Source organism: Cucumis sativus, chromosome 2 (genome assembly GCF_000004075.3).
Source record: "Cucumis sativus cultivar 9930 chromosome 2, Cucumber_9930_V3, whole genome shotgun sequence".
NCBI classification, from domain to species: Eukaryota; Viridiplantae; Streptophyta; class Magnoliopsida; order Cucurbitales; family Cucurbitaceae; genus Cucumis; species Cucumis sativus.
In genome coordinates, this window is record NC_026656.2 from 21,738,579 (window position 1) to 21,760,215 (window position 21,637).

At 37.2% G+C, this 21,637-nt stretch overlaps 1 protein-coding gene across 4 annotated transcripts; it reads right to left on the bottom strand.

The window, feature by feature from the left end:
* Positions 1-55: 55 nt before the first annotated feature.
* Positions 56-21,220, bottom strand: LOC101204839 (phosphatidylinositol-3-phosphatase myotubularin-1). 4 transcript variants are annotated; one of them, XM_011651568.2, is made up of 19 exons: positions 20,904-21,017; positions 20,732-20,800; positions 19,286-19,360; positions 18,308-18,379; positions 17,694-17,766; positions 17,222-17,271; positions 14,152-14,441; positions 13,873-13,946; positions 13,733-13,796; positions 13,455-13,523; positions 4,382-4,481; positions 4,124-4,237; positions 3,534-3,703; positions 3,303-3,387; positions 2,771-2,998; positions 2,562-2,621; positions 2,327-2,391; positions 1,600-1,888; positions 56-933 (listed from the first exon to the last, which is right to left on the bottom strand). In XM_011651568.2, the coding sequence occupies exons 1-19, from the start codon at positions 21,015-21,017 to the stop codon at positions 412-414; spliced, it is 2,583 nt and encodes an 860-aa protein (XP_011649870.1). In that variant the 3' UTR covers positions 56-411. The 4 variants fall into 4 exon arrangements, with proteins under 4 accessions (XP_011649870.1, XP_011649871.1, XP_031736655.1 ...); XM_011651569.2 differs by having other exon boundaries at positions 17,701-17,766; positions 20,904-20,992; XM_031880795.1 differs by lacking the exon at positions 2,562-2,621 and having other exon boundaries at positions 20,904-21,220.
* Between the last annotated feature and the right edge of the window lie 417 nt (positions 21,221-21,637).

Below are 21,637 nucleotides of genomic sequence, written 5' to 3' on the forward strand. Positions count from 1 at the left end.
ATATCACATACATACATTAACATATACAGAAAATTTAAGAGGTTACCAGCACAAATGAGCAATGAACTGTAAGCCAGCATTAGTTTATTACTATTGGTTGTCATAAAAGAATGATACATCTTGTGTAAAACATGTACAGAGACCAAATTTATGTAGAAAACCAATGAGTTTCTAACAAGCTAGCAAAAAACTTGTGACTAACTAAACCAACTTTTCCTTGTTGCCCTGAACAAGTGTCGTAGTTTTGATTTACCAGCTAACTCAACGTTCTATGTACACCAACCTGAGACCCTTCCCTAATAACTGGGGTCCGTGATATGCAATTGCTACCTCATATAACTTATGTTATATCCTTTGTAAGAGCACGGTTTATGTTGTTAGTTTGACTTGGAAACCAAGTGCAAAAGTTGTTCACTCTGGCTTGAAATAACCATCATATATGGATAGTTGATCGAATGCTTCGAAATTTGCCTTCATTCCAATAAATTGGCTACCCATGTGAGCACAACCAGCATCAGGCCACTGGCATCCTCCATCCCGAGTGCGTAATGGGCAAAGAGCTTCACAGATGTGACTGAGGGGGTTACTTGGCACATCATCTGCTGTAACTGTTATAGAAAGGGAGAGATCATTCTCTTCACTAGGGGATGGCAGTGAACGATGTGAAGTCCTTCTTGAAGCAGGATGACTTTTCTGGTTGGATTTTTTCATCAGGTCGCCATCAATGTCAACAGTACAATAGCCATTACTAGAGACTTGAACCTTGCAACCTAGAGACTGAATTGCTCTCTTTATGGCTTCACATTCTTTGCTTGCATTTTTTGCAACGTTCCTAGCTGATGTACTTAACTGTTTCTCGTTTTGCAACTCTGATTTTAATGATTCCATGGCAGCCGTCATCTCCTGGGCTTTTCTCTCGGCTATTTCTTTGTCCTATTAGGCATTTTATGGTGTGCAAGAATCAATCAAGTTGACACTGAGTACAACAGAACATTGGTACATAAACAACACCCACACACAAAATAACTTTTGAAAAACACCAGCTTTACTAACTATGTACGAAACGAATCTTAAATGGTCATAGAAAGACATTTTCCCTATTCGGTTTTGGCTAGTGTTCATTTTCTCCATAATAATCTGATTAAAATAGAAGCATACAAACAATACCACCATTCCAATTACCACAGAACTACTTCAATGAAGTCAGAGGAAAATGTGCATTGCAACAGGAGACCATATAGTTTTGTAAGCCCCTTGGCTTGGGAGTTGGAATTTTTCCACTATCCCCCTCTTTTTGTAAGTACATTCCATCAAACAGAACATAAAAAATGAAAAACTTTTTCTTATGCAGAGACTCCCGAGGTAATTTTTAAAAAACAGTTAATAAAAGAACTAGAGCTGTTTTTTCTTTAGTGTGTTAACTGTCCCTGCTTTTGGAACTAAAAACGATAAATTTTTGTGCAAATCAATTTTGAAAAAGAGTTTTTGTTTTTAAACACCCCCCCCCCCCCCCCCCCCCCCAAATTTTCTTTTCTTCAATGACTGTTTCCAGAGTCCGGGACATTTATTCATTATCCAAGTACGAGAAAGGAATTGTACCTTCTGCATTTCAGATAATTGTATAGCCATTTTCCTGCATCTGACTTCAAGTTCCCCAGCTTGAGATTCTTTTGGGCAAGCCCAACGAAGATGAAATTGTGGCCAGAGAGTTGGAGCTAGAGCTGCTGCAGGAGGTAAGAGAGCACCTTCATGTTTGGTAGGAATCGTTGGATCATAGAAAAGGTTATAATGCACATGTGAACCTCCTTCCGAGGCTCGTAAATCGGCTAAATATGCCCATAGACAGCCACAAACTTCAGAAACTGCACATTGCTGACGCTCCTTCTCACTGAAACATCAGAAAACAATCATTTACCAAGTTCCTCCAACAAGTGGTATTATTACCGTTTAACGATTTAAGATCATTACTGCCAGTGGTATTATTAGCGTTTTACCTTTTGCTTTTTAGTTTTTATTTTAATAATTTAAAATTGTAGAGAATATAAAACAAGGGCGGGCTATCAAATCCTATTTATTACACTTTCTTTGGAAGGAAATTAGCAAAGTGACGACAACTAGAGGACAAGAACTTAGAAATTTCAAAAACAGACTTCTGCTATCAATTTTACATCTTCATTTACACCGGAAAGAGAACAATTCCAAAATATATACCCTCTTAATGGTTCTAGTAATGGAATATTGATCTTTATCATAAGATAATGGTTAAACGGGAAAATTATAGTGGAATTCACGACAACAAAGGATCGATCTAATCAAAGAAAATTACCAATTGCATAAGAAGTTCCCAAAGCGACAAGAAAGCATACAATCCAACAGATCCACAAGAAATGCCTAATAGAAAATGCCAAACTGGTCAGCACGTTAAATTGTCAATCAAGTAGATAAAAAAATCGTTAATCAAGTTATGCCTGTAAAGAGTGAAGAATAATTTCCTCACAAAAGAAAGAGAAATAAAAATTGTTTCAAGTTAAAGGTCAAGCTGCACCAAGAAGTTTACTTACTGAAGAGAACTCAAAAGCAAAGGGATACATGCGCAGAAGTTGTGAAACACAATCAACCCACTGTAGATAATTAAGTAGTATTATGTTAACAGGTAACACAATTTTCCGCATCAAGAATAAAAATGCCACTACATCTACATTGTTAATCACGTTAAGAACAAAATAACCATACAATATTTCACACAGATTATATTCAAAGAACAACAAACCTGTAAGAATATGGGAGAACAGTTGTTGGATGTTTGTGCATGAGGAGAACTGGAAGCTTGAGATATGAATGCTCCAGATGACTGACGCATGGGTGAAGAAGAAAAACTTCCAGTTGAAGATTGCCTAGATAGTTCATATGGCATGTTACCACTTCCCGATACAGTCGGCATGCCAGACCGATCTGAGAAAGGATGACCAAATGCTAGCCAATCCTTTTCAACCAGCGCCTGTGTGAGGATACACATTAAAATCAGACAGATGACTAAACATATCTGACAACAATGAATAAATGGAGAAGAGTCTAGGGAGCCATTGATAATTCAAGGAATAGGATAAAGAATCATGTACATAAAGAGAGATGAAATCTTATCTGTATAAACCAAATCAATTAAAGTAAAATAATGGGGAAAATGAGAAAATTTATCTGACATTAAAAAAGAAGAAAAAAGATAAATCCTACAATTTTAGACAAATCAGAGTGAAGAAGAAGAAAAAAGTATCCAAAGAGGTCTATAATGTCCAACAAAATACCTGAAATCCAGCAAACGTCCGATAATATGGATCAAGCAGTAAGCTAGCAAGTGAAACTAGTTGTGTTGTTCTGTCCCAGCCATCACTATGCAAACAATGACACAAGACATTGGAAAGGTAATCTTTTGAATATTTCACACAGCAGAAGTTTCAAACAAAAATAACAATAATATACGATCATAATTTGTCACAGCTACAAATTGAATAATAAATAGATCGATTACTTCATACCTGCAATGAACTAGCACCGTTGCTTTTTCCAAAGCAACACGTGCAGCAATCCATGCTGAACCAGCCAAGACGCTTTGAACATGGATTAACCAACCACTATCTCCCAGGGTTGATACAGATGCAGACATGCTACTAAGATTACCTCCACCCCAAGTCCATCCACCATGTCTCTGTAGATGCATGTGTGGAGAGAGAGTTTATTTAAAATCAAAATTAGAACTAGGGAGGGAGACAACTTCAAATGCAATCTTAAAGACTTTTCCGTTATTAGTCACTATACCTTTGGGCATATTTACATCTACATTTTCAAGTTTATCTGAGGGAAAAAGATGAATCTGAAGTTGTTTAAAACTATTATGAAGTAGATCTGATGGAGGCATGCTCACACCTCTAATGTTTTAGGTTGATTGGAGGAAAAAAAAAGGAAGAAAAAGTTGACATTGAAGGAGTTAAACATATCAATCTCAAGGGAGGACTGACGAGAGAAAATAAAGACAGTTAACCAAGAATGATGACATCCCATCAGATGACGTCGGGAGGAAGAGGGAGATTTTCTAAAAGACCAAAATAAAATGGGTCAGCCTACTAACCAAGAATGATGACATTCCATCAGATGATTTTTCACCATGTGTATCCAAGTACTCTCTTAGCCGAGTAAGACTTTCCCTCATTGCATGTATGTTGTCAATCCCAAAAAAGACTATCTATTGAGGAAAAGAAAACAATTCAACGTTAGTCAAATACCCAATGATAAAAATGTGAAAAAAAAACAAATCAGACCTCAGAGGCCCAAACTAACCTCAGATTTTTTTTTTTTTGTTTTTGATGAGACACAGTTAGAAACTAACCTCAGATTGAAAATAATTTGATGAAGACTCCGAGCCACCTCCCATGGCTCCATTTGCTAAAGCATTTTTTCTAGGCCTTGCATCCGCTATATAAAGCTTCCTAAAGCATCATTTACAAATAAAATGAATAAATAAATAAACAACACTCTGCTGCGCCTGCTCTTAACTTGATGAATGAAATATAAGAACAGAGAGAATTCAACAACACTCCTTTGGTGCTTAGAGCAAGGAGAGTATTGTCTATACCCGATCCTTTTTATATATTTCAAAACTTTCTATTTTGGAATAATTTATAGACCAAAAAGAGAAATGCACAAAAAGGAGATAAAGTTCCACCAAAAGGATTGACATAAAATTGTTATGGATTGTAATTAAAAAAGAAAAAGTATATTTCAGAAGGTGGCACCGATTCCTTCTCTATTATTCCATAATACCATACTGAGGGAGTAAAAAAAGAAGGTAGATTTGCTCTCTCCTCTCTCCTCTCCCCTCTCCCATCCTCCTTCATTTCTCTCTCCTCCACGATCTTCCTTCTTCTCCAGTCAGTAGTTTCCGGCAGCCCCCATCTTTTCTTTCAGACAGATCCAAAGCCTTTTCTAGCTACTCCTCAATTCACAAGATAAAACATGGAAGTTCAGAGTTGCAAGATTAACGGCTCCTTGATGCAGTAATTACAAAGCTCAGGAATTTTTATGAATAATACTTCTGATGATGATTTATTAATGAGAGGAGAGGCCTTTTTTAATAGGCCGGAAAAGTTTACAAGAGTTGTTAGAAGTTAGTTGTTTTAGAACTATCTTGGAGTTGAGTTAGTTTATTTATAACTAACTCAAGATACAGGATTAGTGACTCAAGATAAACAAGTTTTAACTAAAGAATAACTAATCTTAAAATACAAGAATGGTAGTTCAAGATATTCAAGAATTAGCTGAAGAATACTAAAGAACTTAAAAGAAACATCAAGAAAGGAGGAAGTTCTACATCACTCCTATTTCTGCATTTGGTTTGAAGAGGGTAAGTTCTTCGTGCAAGACATTGAATAGAAAAAAACCTTGCCATTAGTCAAGTCCCACTTAGACTTGGACGACTCCTACTCCTCAGTCCGCATATTTGGTGTTCCCTTACAGTCGTTCAGCAGCAAGTCATTCCCTGTTTCTTCTGATCAATTACCACCACCTTCAGTTGCAATCTCAGAAACCAACAAAGACCACAACGATACAGGAACAAGCTACTCTTTTTCTTCTCATTCAACTTCTTTTTCAGCTATCACTTCTTCAGTCAGAATTGGGGTCAAATGAAATTCTAAAACACAGAAAGTAGCACATCCTTTCAAATCTTTCCTGAAGCATTTTGTTGGAAGAAGGAGAAGGAAGGTGATAACCAAGAAGAAAACGTCAAAGAATAAGACAGGACTCGGGGGAACCTCTCCTGCCTTAGTGTAGCGTCTGAGAACCTCTATATTCACAATCAATTTGGACAGTTGATTTCAGAATCTAACCCAGATTTTTCAGAAGAAATCTGCACACAGATTCGAGCTCCCAGCCAAAGTAACAGATCAAAGGCCCAAAAATCTCTCTCCTCAAAATGAAAACCCTAAGAGGACCTGAAACAGATGTTTTCACGGCTGAATTCCTTATTAAATATTGCAATTTAGTTAGACCAAACTTAATCTCTATTTTCGAAGATTTTCATTGAAATGGTAGATTAAACGCTTGTGTGCAGGAGAACTTCATAAGTTTGATCTAGAAAAAAGTAGATGTGGTGGCCGTAAAAGACTTCTGACCAATTAGCCTCACAACCTTGACTTACAAAGTTATTGCCAAGGTGCTGGCCGAAAGACTCAGAAAGGTAATGACTTGCATCATTGCTCTTTCGCAAAGCACATTTATAGAAGGTAGGCAAATTTTAGATCCCATCCTTGTTGCTAATGAAGCTGTTGAGGATTATCAGACCAAAAAGAATAAAGGCTGGATCCTTAAACTTGATATGGAAAAGGCCTTCAACTGGGTCAAATGGGACTTCCTTGAGAAAATCTTGAAAAGTAAAATGTTTGATCACAAGTGGATTGAGTGGATGATGGGCTGCCTTAAAACCCAAGATACTCAATTTTTAACCGGGTTGAATGGGACTCCATGAAAATCTTCAGCATTTTCCACTGTATCTGTCAGTCGAGAAGCTGAGTTGTGTTGAAAACAAGCTCCAAAAAGGTTACCGAAGAAGAGTTGGAGATGATGTCAGAGGGTGGAAATGGAGCAAAGGTATGCCAGATAGTTTGCCGAAGAAGACAGGTTGAAGAGAAAGGACGGAACGGAAGAGAGAGAAAGGAGAGAGAGAGAACTTACTTCAGTCCTAAGGACCTATATGTCACATAGAAGCTTTTCTCCAAGGACAATACTTGTGGAATCTTGTTTTCGGTGATGATTCAATTTAAAACAATACTCCAAAGAATGTTGAGGCACGAAACTCAAATGCCTAGATCCTTATGAAGTTGCTCACAGAAATGCTTCATCATGGTGCATCCTCTCTAAAGATTTTGACATCTACAGCATCTCAGAGTTCAACATAAATTGGAGTGTTTTTATCTCCAAAGCTTAATTACGAATAGGTGTTGATTGGTCATCTCGTTCGCTTTTCAATTGCCCCTCAACAGATTCGATAGTTTTTGTTTTATCAAGGATTGTCTCTTTGTTTTCCATGTATTGATATCATATGTTGTAAAGACTGTTAGTTTGGTCCATTTAGTCATGCTTGTTTGTCGATTATTTTGGTATAATGAGGTGCTAAGGGGGTGTTAACCTAGTTGAGATGTTCGAATGCGCCTACTGATCCTTAGGTTCTTTTGCTCAATGTATAACTCTCTCGTACTATGCTTCAAAAGTGTTTTAAAAAAACGAAGGCATCAACTGGACAGCAAATAACTAATCCCATAAAAACCTCACAAGAGAAATTATTTTGTTTCTTTCAAACCACTCTCTCTAAACATTCATGGTAATTGTCCGATTCTTTCGGATAAAATCGTAGGTGGAGGAAAACTTTTCTACTACAAGAGCAAAAAAAGTTAATTAATTCTCACTGTTTTCCAGTCCAGGTGGTTAACAAGGATAGTGATGTGACTAAAGTCAAAGAGATGCTGAAGGTAGAAATATGATTGACGGTATTTAAATGAGAATTATCACTTTGGACATCGTCCAGAAGTCAGATTCCACATGTGTATCTAACCCAAAGCAGATAGAGAGCTAGAATCAATTTGTAAGACCCCCTATCGTGCATACTTACAAAAGAAGGGGCAAAACGGTAAAATCTCGAAAAGCAAATCATTAGAAAAAGACTGTGAGAGTGGGGCCCGAGGGGAGGATTTTGAGGTGAGATATAAACAGACCTCTATAGGTCTGGGTAGCTAGGTTTTTTATGATGAATATCTTTTGAGAGGGAGACCATGGGACGTATAGCTGAAGAAATGAGGGAAAGCCAAAGCTACAAGCGAAAGGATGAGTCAGGGGCTTCAGATGGCTCAGTTATGAAGTTAAAAGGGAAATGGGAAGAGAATGACAACCCTGGGGAAGCCATTACTACATATGTTGACAGAAAGAAATACAAGAAATTAGAGATGCCGATGTTCATTGGGGAGAATCCTGAGTCATGGGTTTTTAGAGCAGAACACTTCTTCGAGATTAACAATTTGCCGGAGAATGAGAAGGTTAAGGTGGAAGTTGTCAATTTCGGTCAAGATGAAGTTGACTGGTACCGTTGGAGCAACCACCGGAAGAAGGTAGAATCCTGAGAGGATCTAAAGGAAAGAATGTTTGAGTTCTTTAGAGATTCCGGACAGAAGAGTTTGGGCACCAGCTTGATTCGAATGGAACAAGACGGATCATATAACGACTATGTTAAGAAATTCGTCCAATATTCAGCTCCACTGCCACACATGGCCGAAAGTGTACTCCTGGATGCGTTCGTGACAGGTCTGGAACGACCCTTCAAGCAGAAGTCATTAGTAGACACCCTCAATCCTTAGAGGAGTGTATGAAAGAGGCACAACTGGTAAACGACAGGAATCTAGCACTAAAATTAGCCAAAGCAGAGTGGACGAGTAGTATCACTAAAGGGGGAGACAATTCCGGAAAGAACCAGGGTAGTAATGAGAAAAATATGCCCAGAAATACAGAATACACCATGAAACAGGTCACCATTCCCATCAAGGGAAACTATCCAAAAAGTGAGCCACCATTGAGAAGACTTTCGGACACCGAATTCAGAGCAAGGTTGGATAAGGGGTTATGCTTCAGGTGCAATGAGAAATACTCACCTGGGCATAGATGTAAGGTGAAGGAAAAAAGGGGTTAATGCTTTTCATCCTCTGTCTCTTATCAAAAAAAAAAAAAAAATGCTTTTCATCCTCAACGAGGAAGAGAGCAATGGAGAAGGAGCACAACCAGAAGGGTAGGAAGAGGATGTGATGGAATTAACTCAAATAAATATAGAGGAAGCAACGGAAATTGAGCTGAGAAGCATCACGGGGTTCACTTCCAAAGGGACGATGAAGTTGAAAGGGGATATAAAAGGGCAAGAAGTGGTGATCCTCATTGATAGTGGAGCCACAAATAACTTCATACATGAGATAGTAGCGAAGGCACAAGGGCTAAACATAGAACCAGGGACACAGTTCGGAGTGACGATTGGAGATGGAACTCGTTGTAAAGGCAAGGGGATTTGTAGAAGAGTGGAACTGAGATTGAAGGAAGTGACGATTGTAGCTGACTTCTTGGCAGTAGAATTAATGTTGATGTAGTTCTAGGAATGCAGTGGTTAGATACCACTGGAACAACGAAGGTACATTGGCCATCCTTAACCATGATTTTCTGGGTTAAGGACAGACAGATTGTATTGAAGGGAGACCCATCTCTAATTAAGGCAGAATGTTCCTTGAAAACACTGGAGAAAACGTGGGATGCTGAAGACCAAGGATTCCTGCTAGAATTCAAGAATTATGGAGTGGAAATAGAGGATAAGTATGACACCGAAACAGAGAAAAGAGGAGATAAGAAAGAATTGTCTATGATCCAATCTTGCTCAAGTACTATTCTGATATTTTTGAAACACCGAAGGACTTGCCTCCAAAAAGGGTCATTGACCACTGCATACTCACTCTACCAGACCATAGACCTATCAACGTAAGACCTTACAAATATGGTCACGTGCAGGAGGAGATTGAAAAGCTAATCACTGAAATGCTTCAGGCAGGGGTGATTAGACCGAGCCACAATCCTTATTCCAGTCTGGTGCTATTAGTAAAGAAGAAGGATGGGAGATGGAGATTTTGTGTTGATTATCGCAAGCGAAACCAAGTGATGGTGTCAGACAAATTTCCAATTCCAGTAATCGAAGAGCTGCTTGATGAGCTAAATGGGGCAGACTGTTTTTTCTAAACTAGATCTGAAATTTGGTTATCACCATATAAGAATGAGAGAGGAAGACAGAAAAAACAGCTTTGCGCACACATGAGGGCCATTACGAGTTGCTTGTCATGCCTTTTGGCCTCACAAATGCCTCGGCTACCTTTCAATTGCTGAAGAATCAGGTATTTAAACCTTTCCTTGGACGCTGCATATTAGTATTTTTTGATGACATACTAGTCTACAGTGCTGATATAGATGAGCATGCTAAGCATTTGGGAATGGTCTCTAACATACTGAAGGATAATCAACTATTTGCTAATAAGAAGAATGTGTTATAGCCCATTCTCAAATATAATACCTCGGGCATTTGATATCTAAAAGAGGGGTAGAGGCAGACGAAGAGAAGATCAGGGATATGATAAACTGGCCACTTCCGAAAGACGTCTCTAGTTTGAGGGGATTTCTTGGTCTCACAGGATACTATAGAAGATTTGTAAAGAGTTATGGAGGGATAGCTGCCCCATTAACCAAGTTGTTACAAAAAAATGACTTCAAATGGAGTGAGGAAGCAACTACGGCCTTCGAAAGTTTAAAGTTAGCAATGGACCATTCTAATGCTAGCCTTACTCGCTGGAACTCACCATTCACCATTGAGATGGATGCGTAAGGAATAGGTTTAGGAGCTGTAATCTCCCAAAAAGGCCACCCTATTGCTTTTTTCAGCCAAAAACTATCTCCAAGGGCCCAAACCAAGTCTATTTATGAAAGGGAATTGATGGTTGTAGTTCTTTCCGTCCAAAAATGGAGGCACTATTTACTTGGAAGAAAGTTCACCATAATTTCTGACCAAAAAGCCCTGAAATTTTTATTAGAGCAGAGGGAAGTACAACCCCAATTTCAGAAATGGTTGACGACGCTTCTTGGCTATGATTTTGAAATATTATACCAGCTTGGACTTCAAAACAAGGCAGTGGATGCCCTTTCAAGAATGGAGCAGCCTTTGGAATTGAACAACATGACAACCACTGGAATTGTAGACGTGGAACTGATTTGTAAGGAGGTTGAAAATGATGAAGAACTTAAAAAAATCATAAGGGAACTGGAAGGAAGCTCAGAAGAAGGAAAGAAGTACCAATGGGTAAATGGGAGGCTACTATATAAGGGACGGATGGTACTCTCTAAAGTTTCTTCTCTCGTACCGAAAATACTACAGACTTTCCACGATTCTATTCTAGGAGGTCACTTTGGATTTCTACGATGTAAAAAGCTATGTCGAGCAATGTGATGTATGCCAGCGGAACAAATAAGAAGCAACTAAACCTGCAAGGGTCCTTCAACCAATTCCTATACCAGATCGAATATTAGAAGACTGGACGATGGACTTCATTGAGGGGTTACCCCTCGCCAAAGGAATGAATGTTATTATGGTGGTGGTGGATAGATTGAGTAAATACTCCTACTTCATATCGTTAAGACATCCATTTTCTGCTAAGCAAGTGGCTGCCATATTCATCAATAGAATAGTAAGGAAGCATGGCATTCCCATGTCCATTATCACATATAGGGATAAAATTTTCCTTAGTAACTTTTGGAAAGAATTGTTTGCAACAATGGGAACTATTTTGAAAATGAGTACAGCATTCCATCCACAAACAGATGGACAGACAAAGAAGGTGAATAGATGCCTTGAAACCTACTTGAGGTGCTTCTACAACGAACAACCTAGGAAATGGGATAAATTAATCCCTTGGGCAGAACTGTGGTATAACACCACTTTCCACGCATAAACCAAAACTACACCATTCCAAACGGTTTATGGCAGACCCCCTCCTCCCCTATTGTCTTATGGTCACAAACAAACTCCTAACAATGAGGTAGAAATCATGTTGAAGGAAAGGGACCTAGCCTTGAATGCATTGAAGGAAAACGTCTGTGCAGCACATAATAGAATGAAGAAATTGGCTAACAGGAAGCGAAGAGAACTGAAGTTTAAAGTAGAAGATGAAGTTTATTTAAAATTGAGACCCTATAGACAACACTCATTAGCTAGGAAAAAGTGTGAAAAGCTGGCTCCTAAGTACTACAGACCATACAAGATTATAGAAGAGATTCGTGAAGTCGCTTATAGATTGTTGCTTCCACCTGAAGCAATCATCCATAATGTCTTTAATATATCTCTATTAAACCACCAATTCATCCAAAAACTTAAGCTAGTGGTTGAAGGCAAATTTAATTATATATCACCAACACTCGCCCTCACTTGTGGGCTTCAAATATTTGAAAGGCCCAACAAGTGGAATTAGTTTTACCTCACTTTTGGGTTTGAAATCTTTCAAAGGCCCAATAAGTGGAAATTGATTTTAATTGGGGAGGAAACGACAATGCAGGAGCTTGAACACAGGACCTCCCTGGACCACCTGCTCTGATACCATATTAAACCACCAATTCATCCAAAAGCTTAAGCTAGTGGTTGAAGGCAAATTTAATTATATATCACCAACAATCTCAATTGAAGTTGAAGCTCGGGCAGAAGCATGTCGTCCAACAGCAACAACCTGTCCTCACTGAAGAGTTTGAACTACAATTATGGCCCAACTCAGTACTAGGGATTCGTTGGAATCAAGAGTTGGGAGGAAATGAATGGTTAGTTAAATGGAAGGGGCTGCCAGACAATGAATCTACATGGGAATCAGTCTTCCAAATGAGTCAACAATTCCCTAATTTTCACCTTGAGGACAAGGTGAACCTAGAACCAAGGGGTATTGTAAGACCCCCTATCGTGCATACTTACAAAAGAAGAGGCAAAACGATAAAAGCTCAAAAAGCAAATCATTAGAAAAAGACTGTGAGAGTGGGGCCCACGGAGAGGATTGTGAGGTGAGATATAAATAGACCTCTATAGGTCTGGGTAGCTAGGTTTTGATGATGAATATCTTTTGAGAGGGAGACGGCTGATAGCCTGGGAAATGGCGTAAGATTGATAGAGCAGGGTTGGTATGTTTTTTTATATATTGTCATGTCTGTTGTTATATATTGTCGTGTCTGTTGTTTTCTTATTACTACTGTGGCTGTAATCTTTTTTTGCCCTATACATAAATAAAGTATATCATAGTGCTGCCTCTGTTTTTGCCCTTGTTGGGTATTTTTTAGTATTATACTTGTAGAATCCCTACACAATTACTCTAGCACAATCACATTCCATCTCTTATGTAGGACAATTCTAACAAAACTGATAATCTTTTTTGCTTTAAGTCTGGGTTGTGGTGGATACATAGATGCTACTCTAATGCCACTTCTTGGGTACGAAGAGATTTCTGTCTGAGAAAGGTCATTGCCTACTTCTTGGGGAATTTGACTAGAGAAAAATAGGTGAATTTTTCTTGAGATAAATTTTGTTAGTGAGAGGATATTGGAGTTTAGTGCACTGTAATCTTAAATCAGGTTCTAGCAACAAAATTTTAGACTCTGTACTTCTTTTTAGTTGGTTTAGGTATTCTACTCTTTTCTTGCTCTCATGTAATTATTTTCCCCTATAGAGCAGCCCTTGAATTTCCGATTACATATGTCATGGGGAAAAAAGTAACGCTGCAGAAACCTTTCAAACCACAAACTAAAAGCACAAACTTTAAAATTAAAAATAGTTACTATCCATGGAAAAATAATATTGATACACTCACCTACGCTGTGACCCTCGAACACCAGCAAGATTCGAGCAAAGTGCAGCAACAAGCTTTTCATCGGTATTACTGCAACATGCATAAAAATGCATCAACTTAATGACCTAATGTCCTATAAATTCATACCTGAACATATTCACCAACATTAGAAATAAAGCATACACCATAAACTGAACCTCACACCTATTACCCGCCCTCATAGCCTCTTACCATTAAAGATTTTAAGCTTCCTCTCACCTCACATTCCCAAAGGTTTACGCTTGACCATATGATATTACCTTCTCATATTCATCATAAGACCAACTAAAGGTTGAGATGAACGTGCAAGAACAGCTCCAGTCCCTAAGAGTTTTCATCAACATTAGATATATAAATCTGGCCAAGAATGGTAGTTAGGAATCTAAACTTCATGTCGTACCAGGATTGCACCACGAAACAACAGGCAAACGACATCTAGCACGAAAGGTAGAAGCCTGCAACATCTCTTCATCACTAGCAGCATAATCACATAATTAGTTGCTAAGTTGCTTCAATGACTAAAAACAATAATCTATTATGAGCATTAAATGAACCTCCAAAAAAGAAAGAGTAGAAATTAAGGCATTGCCTTAGTTTCTAAAAGAAAGATCAAACTTGACTCTATATCTCAAAGAAACAAAAGGTGAGTGCCAGAAAATCTTGGATCAAAATGTAATACCTAAAGTGTTTAGGAACAACCAATGCAAATGGATAACTCTGACACAGAGTATAACTGGAATTGATTTTAGTTATTCTCCACAATTCATTGGACAATGTAAATGATCCATCTTCAATCATGCTCATTGATGCATGTAGGGAACCCTTTCCAAGAAGCCGAAAATACTCATTTAGCAAACGAACTTTTGGGTCTGTATTACTGTACTTGGATGGCCCACACTGAAATGCATATAGATCCCATATTCTTGCCGGTTTCATACACCTCAATAATGCATCATATACTTTACGCCTCTGTAAATTGCAATAACCATACAGATCTCAGGTTATGTAAAATACAATATGCAATATATTAGGACTTTTCTTCCATGCTGGATAAAAACATGTCAGAGCAATTATATATATCCAAATAAATACACTATGGTACGATCATAAATTATGATAGTTTCAGCAAGCTTTTAACACCATTGATTTTAAAAATTAAGTGAAGTTTGAAAAAACAGGAAAGTTTTTAGACTAGGAGTTCCAATAAAGAAACAAGCAACGATGGAAAGAAATCACAAATTCTAAAGGTTCTTGTAACTATGGCATGACACGGATCTTACCAGTTGGGAGTCTTTTACCCTTTTGTAACTGTGGCATGATACCGATCTCATCATACTCTCTTTTGATAATGAAAGTTTCAATTCTTATCCCAAAAAAATCACAAAATGGCTCTTCAGTCTTCAGTTATAGAAAAGAGAAACGGGCAGAACATTGGTAAAGTCTTTTGAGTTGGCAGCCCAAAAAGCTATGAAGCTACTCCCCCCCACCTATCCCTCCAATCCCAAAATTATTGTTTTGTTTTTCCGAATACTAGCTATGCAAATATCCTACCTCATGGTAAAAGTAGATTTGTTCCACATGGTCTTGCTCCTGACTTTCTAGTGGCCAGTGGGGCCAGCCACAATGAGTGTGACTACAAATAAGTTGAAACCCATATTAACTTTTTAAGGGCCAGTGCCAAATAGATTGTCAAATAAGCTCAATGGAACATATCAAATTAAGATTAAGTGGTAGATAAATTCTTAAAAAGTCGATGTATCCAAATTGATAAATAAAAGATTGTTTTTTCTTTAAAGCGGAAATATGTCTATTCATCAAATCAGTGGTAAGAGTGGAACAAATATTATTAACCCATAAAGCTACTAAAAAATGCAGTCCAAGTCAGATAAGCTAAAACGGGGAGAGGGAGGGAATTATCTTAGGACTAATATAATCAATTAGGAAAAATCTAACCCGCAACAGATCTCAGTTTACGTATTAAATAAAAAGTGCTTGGGCCTTTTTTATTTTGCCGGCTTGTATGCTTATATTTGCTTAATGAAAATTATATATACATAATGCGGTACATAAGCACTCTTCTTTTCCGTGCCAAATGTAACATAAAATTATGCAAATATATTGTGGGTTAAATACCATTTTAGTCACTATGCTTTAAATTTTGTTCAATTTTAATCTAAATACTTTCAATAAATCTTAGATTTAGTACTTCAAAGTTAGTTATTTTCGAATTTGATTAAATAATAATAATAATAATAATTTTTATGCAAGAAAATACAATATGCATCAAAATTTATAGTAAAAAATTAAAAATGCTAACAGACAATTTTTTTTTTTTTTTTAAGAAATCAACAGTGGGGACTAGATTTAAGGAATATTAAGAGGTTGTTTAGGGAACCATAAGGGAATGGGTTTATAATGTAATGTTTGGATTGAGCATTTTAAGCCTGGTTTCTAATGTCAAACTATTCTATTTCCACAGTTCTCAATTTAACCCTCTTTTCCACCGTTATCACGCTTCACAATTCCACTTCCATTACACCCTTGATTTCTCATGCATTCCAACACCCCTCAAATTCTTAGTAATCCTGATTACGTTTCACCCTCTAAACAGCCCCATAAAGTACATCAATTGAAATTGGACAGTTAAAAGAACAAGGTCTAGGATTGAACAAACTTCAAATACATGGACCAAATTAATATTTTAACCTATATTTTTTAAGTGTCCATATAACTAAAAGTTTTTGAGTCAATCGATGGTTTAACATGATATAAGAGCACATGAACCCCAAAGATAGATTTAGTCCAAAAACAAAATTTTGAGGTCCAAGAATGGTGAACACAATGAGACACCATTTTCAGAGAATTAATATCGATTTTCAGTTGTTGGATCTTCAACAAATTTTAAAGCAAACAAGTGAGAAGTAATATTGAAGTGTTTGATATAATTAAATTTACCACCCATCAACAACTAAAATTTCCACTTTTTTACTTAGTCAATAAGGACACTGTAAACCTATTCATAATCCTCCTGGTCCTTAAGTAGGCTTTAATCTCTGTTCCTCGCAGCATCTTAAAGTCACAACACTGCAAACCACAAATTCGCTCAACATACTCTTGGCATAGACTTAGAAGGACCCACGAGCGGAATCAGAAAGGCATGAATAGGATATAGAAATTTCTCATATCAATTTTGTTTAAAAAATAAATGACGGGGGATATACCAAGCCTAAAATCTGTGATGAAAGGCATAAATCAACTCATAGGAACTTGGTTAAGAGCAAGAATTCGCAGCTTTCCTTCTGGAGAGATCAGAACTCTTGATGTGCATAAGCTTTCTAACCCTCCCCCACTTAAAATATAGTGTTTCTTCCCTAGATTTAATATATCTGTAGTAATTAAATGAACTGCTCATAATGTAATTTAAGAGGGAACCTGCCCAATTCACCAATGTCTGCAAGATAATACTATTTGGAATAAATTAAATCATGTACGGGTTTAGACTAAGGAGGTGTTAGGGGTAAGGAAGGCAATAGTGAGGAGTAGGGAATTATGAAGTCTTGGGAGTTGTGAATTCCTTGACCCACAAGGTAAACAGTTGATCAGATATAAAATGGCTGTTTTTAGTAGTGGGACTCACTCAACTCCTTGGTCTAAACAAATTGGAGTTCCCAACTCCTACTTTGCAAGCCATGGGGCCAAACACACCCTAAGAGACTACAATTTCACAAGAAAGGCCTGGAAGTACACACCTGTTTTGTTCTTGGACGGAAACCAAAGACAATAATTCTCATGTCTTTTCCTGCAATAGACAAAGGAGGAAGAAAACTTTTAACTGTTGCATTCAGCTAGTATGCTACATACATAGAATATATCAAAGAAATAAAAGAAAAAGAACTAGAACACAAACAACATACGAAGCCATCATTCCATCTATTATAAGTTTACAACTATTCAACCAAAATGAAACCGACAAATTAGGAATATATCACGTGATTGGCTGAGCAACAAAATGTGCAATGAAGCAGCAAATCCCTTAAACCATGGACCCACAATGCATGTACAGATCTAGATAGTTCCCAGCACCCATCAAATTGATTTTTACAATAACAAAAGTGCTTCCTCCATTTTTTTTAAAACTCAAAATTTGTTACTTTCCTGATAATATAAACTATTCACACAACAAATATGCATCCACAACAGCAATTATATAACAAAGCATACCAATGACCTGAAGAAGTCGCCTAGATGGTGAAGACTTTTCAGATTGGCGAGAGACAGCATTTGACTTCACAACCTAAACCCATTAAAACGACAAGCACAATTAACTCTCGGTACAAATCTTCAAAGGTGGAAAGTAGAAAATGCAACTTATTGCAGTTTGAGTGCAACGATATCAAGAAATTATGTCCAATGGACCTTGAACATATGAAAAACTAAAGGATGGCCAACTGAATAGCAGGTCATAGAAGTTTTATAAAGGAGAACCCTGGATAAAATGTTGCAAACAATAAACCGTGATGAGATTTTAAATACTTCAGGAAGCGCAATTAAAAAGCAACGATGCATGTTTGAGGTGTTAAGCTTATTTTCTTTTGGGGGCTTATCTTTCACTTTAAAAAAAAAACAGTTGTCATAATAAAGTTCAGTGCAGTCTAGAAGTGGATAATTAATGTACAAGAGTAAGTGAAATTGTGAATAATAAACTGAGTGGTTGTGAGGCTTGTCCCTTGCTCCATGGGAGAGACTAGCAAATAAAATGCTAGAGTGTTGTGCCAAATAAGGACAACAGGCTTCAGAACATGTCTTGATTTTAGATTTATGAATTAGGAACTTACAATTTTGTTGAATTTATCAATTGTCGCCAGTGGTATAGTGCCAAGGGAAATAACGTCCATGGTTCCTTCACTCTAGAATAACAGCAAAGAAAAGTTATTAGTATTACTCATTCAAATGGTCAAGCGCAAGAGATTGTATAGTAACAATGACACCTTTGCTAAATCATGCTACTTCAAAATAAATGAAAGAAGGATGAAGACATGCCATCGGAAACTCCTAAAGGCAGAGATACACGAAATTTTGCGAGAAACTAATGACATGTTGGCTTAGTTATGAGGAAATGAACTGCTAGAATTCATGCCACCATGCAATAAGTGCGACTATCAGGAACTCGTATGCAGTTGCAATCACAAAAATATTTTTTCGGGATTTTTGTCTTCTATGGGCAACAAACTCTGTAGTAGAAAAACCAACCACTTAAAAAGGTGGGGATACGAGGCATCACATGAACGGAGGCCAGAGGAGGTTAGGAAAAGGCCCTCTAATCAGCCTATGTTGATCTGTTCACATCATCCTTATTTCTCCTCTACCTTTCAATTACAAGTACAAAGTACACCAAATCGAATAGGATGATGGCACATCTTTATAATTGGAACAGATTTTTAACAAGAAACAGACAAATTCATTTAAAAAGATGTAAGCACTCGGCAACTAAACAGAAACAGGAGATAGAAGCAAAACGCAGAATATAACCCCCCCCCCCCCCCCCCCCCAAAAAAAAAAAAAACAGGGCACTAAAGTTAGAGACGTTTCCACCATACACTGCATTATAGTAATCAGTAATCACCAATCTTAACCCAGCAACCAAATGGTTTAAGTTTCCCCTAAATGATAATACTAAACTCATGAGACAAAATGAACCGCATTCTCGAGAAGAAAAAGTAATAAAACTATTTGAACAAGAGATACCAATTTAATGCTTACAATGGCTATTAGATAATTATTAAGATATTGTATTGATTCATTGAAATACTTACTAGAAATAGAAGACGAAAATTGGTTACAAACAAGGTACCAGCCTCATCAGTATTCACAAGAACAACACCATAGCCCTGGAGGTAAAACTCAAATGATCAATAGCCCACAAATACAGAAAAATAATATCAATTAAATTTACCATGACCCATCAGCTTAAAATTTTGAGTTCAATGGTGATATCTCTCCAAAACTTAGCAAATGTTTTAAGGTGTTCCCTTCACAGTCAGAGCATGCAGAGTAGGTGGAAATTTGAAAAAAAAACAATATTTTAGCCCTTTAGTCATCCACTACATTACAGAACGGATCTGATACAAACATTCTCAAGCAGCCATGTAAATCTGATATGGTAACCATTCTCAAGTAGCCATGTATGCTAGAGACAATTCCTCGCTTGGATTCTCTCGGGTAGCCCTTTAAACATACCAAATCCGTTTGATTTTCATTTCAACATGCTGGTTGGGGTAACTTTTGGCTTGCTCCCTTGACCTTGCCTAGATGGAAAGCTTACCTACCCACTTTTGTATGATTTTATTTCTTTTTCAATGAAGCCTTTGCTTCCTATCGAATTAAACAATAGTTGGCTCATGCAATATTGCTTCAATGGTCATCATTCCATATGAATTCTAATTTATCAATGGTGTCTAAAGAAAGGTACAAATAAAGACCATGAGAATGTAAAGCAATCGTATTTGGAAGACAGATAATAGCGTTTGCTATGTAGGTCTATGCACTCTAGATGCTAAACAAGCTACCATTGAGTCTCCAAAAGAAAAGGAGTTTCACAGGGTACTGTCCGATGAATTACAACTTCTGAAACTATTCAAAACAAAGTTTTCAATAATTTAATTCATATTTGGCGTTGATGGTATAACAACCATTTCACAAACATTTTCCAAACAGTATTGATTTAAAAGAGGGAACTCAGGATGTATTCCTTCAAACTACGATCTCAAAATAATCAATTCCCTGGTCAAGATTTTTTCTTTTTCTTCCAAGTACCATTCATTGCTTTATCAATTTCATTTTCCAATAAATTATGACCCACCATTCTTGCTTCCGGGCCGTTCTTTAGAAACAACGCTAGTATTTTGTTCAAGCACTACACAGCATCCCCCAGAAGTGAAACAGCTCGCAACCGATGGTGATAATTCTATTGGTATGCCTAAAATTACTCAATTACCAAATCATGTTAAGCGAGTGTGAAATAAATCAAACACGAAAAACCCAAATCCCCACAATTCAATTGCTCATTTCCCCCATGTAGTTCACTCGTCTAAAATTTAAAATACGCACAACTACAGAAACATTTAAAGAATAAAAGACGAATTCAGTACACCCCAATAAATGAAACTTTCCTTAAGTCAAACTTCAACAGAAATTGAACCCCGAAATCCCGACCCATTATAGAATTCAAATTCCAAAACCAAAATTAAACCTGTACGAACCTCAGCAATCACTTGTTCAGCCTCAAGTAAGCAATCCAAGTTGACACGCGAAACCGACCGCGTAACAGGCTGCAACAATATCGAACAAAAAAGAAAAAAGAAAAGAAACAGTGCGTTAACAAGCGGAGTGCAGCGTAAACTCCCAAAAAGAAGAAAACAAGCTAGATGGAACCTCAATTTTGGTCCATTCAAGGGCGTCCCAACTGTAAGCAGCGTCCATCTTCTCCAAATCAGGAACGTCCCTGTGAGACCTGGACCGAGTGGTGCGAGGCTTCGGCGCTGCCATTTGCGGCGAAACGACTGAAGAATCGAGATTCCCAATTGTACGATACAATAAACGAACGAGAAAATCGGGTAGAATTGAAAAAAGGAAAAGCTTCAAATCGGTGGATTTTGGGTGGAAGCGTGAGGCTAAAGCTGGTGCGTCTTTGTTCAATTGTTCTTGATTTTTAAAAGCACAGGCTCTTTATTTCGAGGGACTTCCGTATCTCTTGCAAGCCTCAGTTTGTTTGTTTGTTTGTTTTACTTTTAATTAATATTTATAAGGAATATCTCATTTTTCCTTTCTTAGTATTATTAATTAGGGGTTGGAATATTGATGAAGTAATTTCTTATTTTTGTCAATATTCCTTCTAAACTTTTCTTATACGTCAAATTAAGTATAGTTTAGTGAGTTAAAACGTGTTAAAACCAAACTTAACTTAGCCTAATTCACCTTCAAAATTATTGATACCACTTTGTAAGAATGGTTCTTTTTTTTAATTTATTCGTAAATTTTATGATAATAATAATAATAGTCTTTATTGTATTATTTTTGCCTTTTGGCATCTATGATTGGAAATATATGATATTGAATTACATGGTCTTATAAGATGGAAATGATTTGATATTCTATGTATGTTTGGA